The sequence below is a fragment of the Antechinus flavipes genome, chromosome 4, assembly GCF_016432865.1.
Source record: "Antechinus flavipes isolate AdamAnt ecotype Samford, QLD, Australia chromosome 4, AdamAnt_v2, whole genome shotgun sequence".
Classification (NCBI taxonomy): domain Eukaryota; kingdom Metazoa; phylum Chordata; class Mammalia; order Dasyuromorphia; family Dasyuridae; genus Antechinus; species Antechinus flavipes.
Genome location: NC_067401.1, coordinates 46,824,830 through 46,833,249, shown reverse-complemented (window position 1 = coordinate 46,833,249; position 8,420 = coordinate 46,824,830). Strand labels below are relative to the sequence as shown.

General features: G+C 43.8%; 1 protein-coding gene across 1 annotated transcript in view; it reads left to right on the top strand.

Annotated features, from left to right (window-relative positions):
* The first annotated feature begins 868 nt into the window (after nt 1-868).
* ATP1A1 (ATPase Na+/K+ transporting subunit alpha 1) overlaps nt 869-8,420 on the top strand; it is a 32,193-nt gene continuing 24,641 nt past the window's right edge. Inside the window, exon 1 of the mRNA XM_051992927.1 lies at nt 869-1,010. Within this exon, the coding sequence (XP_051848887.1) occupies nt 999-1,010 (12 nt within the window). The 5' untranslated portion in view covers nt 869-998. The remainder of the gene's footprint in view (nt 1,011-8,420) is intronic.

Genomic DNA, 8,420 nt, shown 5'->3' with positions numbered 1-8,420 from the left:
GCAACAGACCACAAGATTCAAAGCTGGTAAAATCCTTCGAGCAAATTAAGTCCCACACACGCACCCTCCCCTCATTTTACAGATTTGGAGACTGAGGCCCAGATAGCTGACTTCTCCAAGGTCATACACAGCTTGGAGGCAGGGGTGAAGCTAGAACTTCGGGAAGAGCAGGACGGATCTCCCCATAAAAAGCAGCCTGCTCGTGGGAGATTTCCATGCCAGCTCTGAGGACGCTGGAGGTGTGGGTGGCTCCGATAGCTCCTGGAGAAAGCACCTCATTTCTAAGTGCTTCACTGGACCCACTGCGGCTATTTTCTCGTACGTACGCCCGTCACACCGGGCCACTCGGGAGCGGGCGGAGGGAGAGTAGAGGGAGGGGAAGAGAAATGGATTTCTCCCCATTGAAATCTAACCCAGAGAGATCGGCTCCCGCCCCGGCCCTTTGGGGGTGACTGCGCCGCTTCCGCACGAAGCGGCCAGCTCCAACCTCCGCATCCCCGCATCCACAGCCACCCCGCGGCTCCCGGGGCCGGGAGGGAGGGGGCCCGGGCCCCCGGGGACCCAGGCAGGGGCGGCCCCGCGCCCGAGGAGGAGGAGCCCGGGGCGGAGCCGCGGCGCCTAGAGGAGGAGACGGGGAAGGGAGCCCGGGTGTCGAGTTGCTCCGGTAACTGTGACGTGCCGGGGCCGTGGGCGGGGCAAGGAGGCAGGTTGCATATTTTAGGAAGTGAGGAGTAGGCGCCAGCTTTAGCTGCAGTGGGGACTGGGGCGCGGAGGAGGAGGCGGACACGTGGCAACTGCAGCAGAGGCAGCGGCGGCGGCAGCAGCAGGCAGCCGGAGCGGGAGCGGCCCGCGCCCCGCTCGCCCCTTGAGCCAGCCCCGGCCCCAGCCCCAGCCCCGGCTCCAGCTCCTCTCGGCCCGGCGCCGGGAGTGGATCCCTTTACCTGTTTGATTCAGAAGGCGACAGGTCCCGGCGCAGCGGGCACCAGACCACCGCAGCCATGGGGAAGGGGGTAAGTTGCGTTCCTTTTTCCACCGGCTCGGAGCAGAAAGCCGAGCCGCGGGGGGAAGACAAGGAGGAAGAGGGGGGAGCGAGCGCTACGCAGAGCTAGCGCGCAGGAGGAGGAGAAGGAAGTGGAGAGGGAGAGGGAGACTGCGGCAAAGGGGGAGGGGTGGGAGAAGGAAAGGGGGAGGAGGAGGGGGACAAGAGGAAGAGGAAGATGAGAACCTGACATTGGACAGAAGGGGAAAGCGGTAGCTCTTGAATGGAGACGCCTTTGGAAATGGAGCTGGGGAGAGGAGTTAAAAGGGGAGCGCAGGTTGGGGGCAGTGCGAGCTTGAGGGCAGGGCACTTTCCTCTAGGGGCTCTGGGGCGGAGAGGAGGGGAAAGTGACGGTCGCGGGGCTAGGACTGGTGGCGGCCCGGAGGCTGGGAGGGGGGCCCCCCGAGCGAGACGGCCAAGGGCGGTCCCAGGGAAGGAACCGGTTGCCAGCTCCCTCCATCCCTGAATGACCCGTTTCCCCGCCCTCACCTCCCGCCTCCCTCCCTCCGCCCCTTCCCTCTCGGTGCGCCTGGAGGGCGAGAACTCCCTTCCTCTCCGCCCGCCCACCCCGGGGACGCCTGACTCGCCGGCCGGAGCTGGCTTTTCCCTCTCCGCCGCGCCTTTGCGCGCGACCCCCTCCCGGTGGCTGCTTGGATGGAGCGGGAGGAGGGAAGGCTGCTACGGAGAGAGTCCCGTCTCTTTCCCCTTGAGCTAACGAACTGCCCGAAAGGCCTCCCCCTCCCCCCAACTCCCTGAGGGAAAAACCCGACCTCTGGGTTTTCCCTTCCTGCTGAGGCTCCCCCACCCCCGGGTCCCAACCTCGAGTTTTTTTGCCACTTGGGGTGTGCCTTCTGCACCGCCCAAAAGTGGCCTGGAAGGTATACTTATTGAGAGACTTAACGGGGTGCTTTTACTGCTAACTCAGGACCTGCCCGTTGGCACCATGTCTTTAAGGTGCAGCCCTGAGAAGGATGGGGCTGGCACGCTGATGGGCTTGCTTTTTTGTCTCAGCTTCTGTGAGGCTGGATGTGTATCCTCCTCCCTTCCTTGCATCCTGGTGGGTAGCTTACTTTTCCGTGCCCATTTCTGACTACCCAAGAACAGTCCCCCTAATCACGTGGAACCGGGTTTCCTCTGCGGCAGGGAAGGGCCCTGGAGAGGGAAGAGGATTAAGTTTAAAAAAATAATAATAATAATATAAATCCCAGTCCCTGCCCTCTGGGAGTTTACTCCTACCTAACTGTGACCTATGGTGATATGACTTCACTATCCTCGCGAGTACAAAAGTGGCTATTCACTGTTAAGGGTTTGTAGATTAGAGGAGAGGAATTGGGGAGATTAGGGCTGAATTCCTTCAGAAAAATGCCGTTTCTGCCAGAGTTTGAAGCCAGTGGTGTGCCTGGAATGGATGGGCTATTCATTAAGCATCTAGGTAGTGCCTACTACGTGCCAGTATTTTGCCTTTAAGAACTGGGAATACAAAGAAAGACGGTCTGATTCTTGCCCACAAAGCTCCAATTCTAAGGAGAAAGACAATATGCAAACAAGTATATGCCTGCAAGATACAGTGTAAATGCCAGGTAATCTCTGAGGGAAGGCACTCCCAGTGTTGGGGGAGGGGAGTAGGACTGATGCAGGATCTGGGACCTTAAAGGATGCAGGGGTGAGGAGGGTGAGTACATTTGAAGCATGGGGAAGCTGCAGTAAAAAAGACAAGATTGGGAAAAGACATCCTAGGAAGAAGACTAAAATGCACCAATCTGTCCTCTGGTTTTAGGGCCAAGTACAACAGGGATAGACTGCATCAACTATGTCTTGTAACCTTAGATAAAATATTCAAGTTTGTGAAATCTCTTTCCCTCTTGCCATATATGATTTCTAATTCTTACCTCAATTCAGCAAACCTTTAACAACTTCATCAATTTCCTGGGCACCATGCTAGCCCTGGGGGAGATTAAAAAATGGGTCAGGTAGAAGCCTGGCCTCAAGGAGTTTTACAACATCCTAGTCATATCAAGAAGACAAAAAAATTCCAATATTTAAAAAAAAAAAAACCTTGGCCCTTTGTACTTCCTTGGAAGCTTTTATGCACATTATAAATGACTATCCCCAAAGTTAAGTAATCTAGATTTTGTTTGACATTTTAAAAAGTGCAGACCTGGAGAATTATTAATCTCCAAATGACAGTTTGTCTTTGGAAAAGTTATATATTTAGACTTGGGAAGAATATTGAGGAAACTGTTATAAAGTCATGTTCAATGTTCTTTCTGAAACATTTTCCTCAGGCTTAGATCTGAGCAAAAGATCTTTCAAAAGTATAGCTGGAAAATTAGCTTCCAGGTGTCTTATGGGGAGTTTCTCATTGCTTGATTCTCCTAGTAAATGGCAACTACCCTACACTCTTAAATGGGAAGATAATCACACCCTAAATTGCTGAATTTTAATGTTTTTATGGGGTAGCTCTCATTGCTTGATTCTCCTAGTAAATGTTAAATATCCTAAATTCTTATACATGGGAAGATAATCAGATCCTAGACTGCTGAATTTTAATGAATGTTTTTGGTACTCTGCTAAGTTGAATGAGTTGTTTGGACTTGCTTTTTTTTTTTCCTTTTTGGTATGTGGTGGTTCTTGATGGGTGAGATAACATAAAAGGTTTTTTTGTGTCTTCTCCTTCCCCCAACTTTTCCCTCCCCATTCCTCACCCCGGTGATTTAATGTGATAATCCAAATGTTCAGAAAACTTTCATGAAGAAGCTTTGGGATTTTTCCATATGGGGATTAAAATGTGGGTGGAGGGGTTGACTAAAAGGCCTGTTGATAATTGGTTTACCCGGAAGCCTAGGCTGGCAGCTAATTTTTTTAAGGTCATTGTTGACTTAGTTATGCCTTCCTAGTTCTTTTTCCCTACACCCTACTTTTTAAGGGTAAGGCATATAGATGATGGTTCTTACATGGATCTATAATGTACCATTTCTGAAAAAACTTCATTTTGCTATAGGTTTACCCATTAAAGGACTGGATCAGTTTCCCTAGAGAAATTAAAACTAAATTCCATCAAGTTTTTTGGGCTCTAGGGTTAGAGTAATGGGGGGGGGGACTAGATTTGGAGTCAGAACTTGAGGTTCAAATCCTAGCTCTCTTGTTACCTGTGTGACCTTGGGCACATTAAAAACTATGGGCCTCAATTTCCTTATCTGTAAAATGAGGGGGTTGAACTAAATGACCTCTAAAGTATTTTCCAGCTCTTACTCCCTCCCTTGCATTTTTTCTCCAATTGAAAAAAAAAATTCTCCATAAGGGTTGTTTATGATTGTCTTTAGAAACTGATTTTTTTTTTTTTTAAATAAAGTCTTAATTTTTCATTGAGGCCTTTAGGAAGTTTCTCTATACCTTGGTCTTGGTTAGAATTTCCTTGTAATCCTTGACTGTGTGTTTGAATATTAACTTGGATAATTAACTGGAAAAGTATTCTACCCAGAGGAGGAGTGATTTTTAAAATCTCTATGAAGATTGCACAAGCAGTCAGCAGAAATCCTGGTTGTATTATAACATTATCAGCTGCCCTTTTGGAGCTCCACTTGAAAGTGTGACTAAATAGCCTCTGGCTGTTAATAAAAACCTAGTACTTTAGACTCTAAAAATTGTAAATGGAGTCTTGGAGTGGAAAGTTTGCCGGGGCCTGGCTACTTTCGAGCTGAATTATGGCAGGAACTAGTCATTCTGACCTCAGGGGTGGAGGAGAGTTGAGTTCTAGATTGCATCACACCCTTGCCTGGTGATTGTTCTGAGTGTTACACTGTAACAGCTCCATGGCCTCCTGGGTTCTCAGTGTACCTTTCTGAAAGGGTGTAACTGCTCTGGATTACTTACTGTTTGCTATTTTGTAGTATTTCTTGCCAGTAACTTGGTAGCACTAAGGTGACTGGCCCTCTATTTAAAATGGTACATTTCCTCTAGGTTATAGATAGATGAGTGAGATAAAAAAATCTGGAGTTAGCTAATTAATGTTACCCCTTCCCCATAGAAAGACTTCCTCCTTGTGGTCCCAGGGTTGATGCTAATCATGGCAGAATCTTCAGGTGGCAAGTTTAATAATTTTAAAGATTAAATATAAAAATGTCCTCAAATTGGCAGCCATCATTGCTTCTTCCTCAGCCCCTGCCCTTTAGAATTAAAAAAAAAAAAAAAAAAAAAAAAAAAAAGCCTGGAAACTTGTTTGACCAGTAAATTCTCAATTGTAAGTTTATTTGGCTACATTCATATCTCACTAAGGTTCCAGCTATAATCCATGGAAACTAATCCACATTGGGGGGAAGAAAAAATGTAGGGAAGAATGGATTTAAAAAGACTTTGGGAGAGGAAAATGAATGGAAATGTTGGTTTACGACCAGTTAAGAGTCAGAAAGGCTTTCATTTTTTAATTAAAATTTTATGCTGTGAGGATGGCATAATGGCAACAAGGAGAATAAAACTAAACCTGCTGATAATTTTGGGTTTCTAATTACTGCAGAGAGTGAACATCCAAGAATACAGAGAAATGTTTTACTTTAGAAGACCTAGGTTTAAATTTCGGTCACTAGACTTTGTGATCTTGGGCAAGTCATTTGAAAAGGACAATAACTGGGAGCAGCAGGGACAGAACCAGCCCTGAAGTTAGGAGAACCTGAATTCAAATATGACCTCAGATACTTGACACTTCATAGCTTTGTGATCCTACACAAGTCACTTAACCCCAATTGCTTAGCCAAAAGGACAATAACAGTACTTATTGTCTACTTAATAGCAAGCATTTACATAGAATTTAAAAATGTGCAGAATATTTTTGCATACTTATTTGGTCCTGAAAGCAATCTCCTAAGGTAGGGGTGCTTCTATTTTACTTCCCCCCTCCCAAAAAAAAAAAACTTTGGATGAGGAAAACTAAGACACAGGGAAAATGAGTGGTTTTCCCCAGCCTCAGAATTAGTAAGTCTGGAATAAGATTTGAACTCCAATCTCGTGATTCTCAAATCCCATGCATCTTTCTCACTGGGCAACTGGATTTTTGTTGATATTCGTAATATCTTGTACTCTTCAGATTTAGCACATTCTTGATTTTAAAATGCATATCTGTCATAGGTTGAGTCCTCTGCAAACATATCTATAAAATTCCCCTTTTATTTAAAATAAGTATTTTAATAGCTTTCCAAATTGGATAAGCCAGCCTGTTTTTCCTATATCTTCTGCAGTAGTGTGACAGTAACTTGTACAGAACCTATCCTTGGACAAGGAGAAATAATAATCAGTAAAAAGAAATCATTTCTTTCCATTGCCTATCTAGATTTGGACTGCTAAATTGTGAATTCATTTGTATGTGCTATGCTCCAATCTTTATGGAAAAATTTGAGTCCACCTCCTTAAGATCCAAAATATCTATGCTTCAGCTGTATGTATGCATATACACATGTGTATATGTGTATATATATGCACACACACTCTTACATACGTATAAGACACATATGGCAAGCTTTAATAGATTCCCAGGTGTCGATTCTAAAAATGGCTTAGGTTTCTAATTTCAGGAAACGGCCTTCTGTTCTCACACCATTTTTTTCCTTTCTGGAGTAAGAGGAAGGAGAACTAAGGCAAGTTTGGACTTTCTCTTGTTGCTTTGAATTGACTGGATGAGAGGAAGTATATGCTTTGGCTGAAGTCATAGAGAAAATGTTCTTTGCCATATGACTCACCTAATTAATTGTACTGAATTTCTTCAAGATTCTGGAAAATAAGTCTTTGCATTCCTTTGATTTATTGTGATATATTTGGGAATGGGTAACTAATAGAACCTGGAATATACCAGAACATCCTACCCCCTCCCTCTTTGGTTCATTTTATGTTTTGATCCTAAGGCACTGGCCTAGATTTGTACAATATTAGCCTCAGATGGAATCTAGAAGATCATTAGTACAACTGACTTCCACATCACCAGCCTATTTAGAGTCAGAACTAGAATCCAATAGAACTAGAACCTATAGTGATTCCCTCACCTGGTTTCCTAGTTTCAAGCACAAAATGAAATGGAGTTGTTTGCAATCCATTTAAAAAAAAGTTATCTGGTTAATTTCTGTTAGCGATTACAAATTTAAATCTTGGGACAAACCCTTTGTTTTGGACTTTGGCCCCCTCCTTTTTTTTTTTTTTTCTCTTTTTCTTTTTTTTCTTCTGAGTGTGTTAACTTTTTGATCATTAGGATGTTTGCAGAGTGTTGGATTTTCCCATAAGTCTAAGGGCAGAAGATGGCTGTGTTTTTTTGTGTACTTTCATTGAGACTACCTTTTATGCATTTCCCACTCCACCCCAGTATTTCTGGTTAGGTGCCAAGAAATATATGATAATTTAAAGCTTTTATTTATTTATTTTATTATTATTATTATTATTATTTTACTGTTCTCTTTGCTCTTATATCACATCCCATTCATTTTAAAAATACAGTATTTCTCACTTTCCCTACCTAATGAACTACTAAAGATTAAAAAAGACCTTGGGGAAATGGGGAGATTGGTCCTCCACCTCTATAATGAATTCATAATCTATTACATGTACTATAATTTATCTGTTTATTTCTCTATTGATGGAGGGGGCTTTGCATCTCCTTGTTCCCATGCAAAGTGTTGCTATGAACATTTGAGATTTATGGAACCTTTGGATTTTGAGCTTGGTATATGTCTAGTATAATGGTTCATGGTATTGACATGGCTTTAGGATTCAGAACAGCACAAGTTCTTATATTAATTTTTTAAAAAAAGCTTGCTTAGTTATAAGTTTACTAAACCTCAATTTGATGAATACTTACTATCATATATGGCTTTAGACATCACTTAGTCTTTTTGGGCCCTATTTTTCTTCATTTAAAAAGTAAGGGGAGTTAGATTAGATGGTCTTCATGTTTCTTCAGGATCTAAAACTGGTCGCTTGTTTTTGAAAGGCATAGAATCATTGTCTTGTGTAAAGAGTAGCAACAGCTATCTTGGGCATCAGCCAGAAGATTTGGCTTGGCAGAAGATAGCTTGAAGAGATTGCAAGAAAGGCTGGGAGAAGGACATATTGAACCTCCAAGAGAAGGCTGGAATCCTATGGATTTAACCCTCTATCCCAAATAGTGTGCGATGAGCAGTCTTTCGATAAACCTCACTATTTCAGTATTTGGAAAATGAAGCAGTGCTCAGGAATATGTGCATAATTTAGATTTTCTAAGAAAATAGCTTGATTTGCCTATGTTGTACAATGATTTAGCGCCTTAATATCAAAAACTTTCTTTCAGAGCTACCCTATACACCTTCTAACAGAGTGCCTTATATTTAAGTTTTTTTTTAATAACTGTTCTCCAGTCCATTGACCT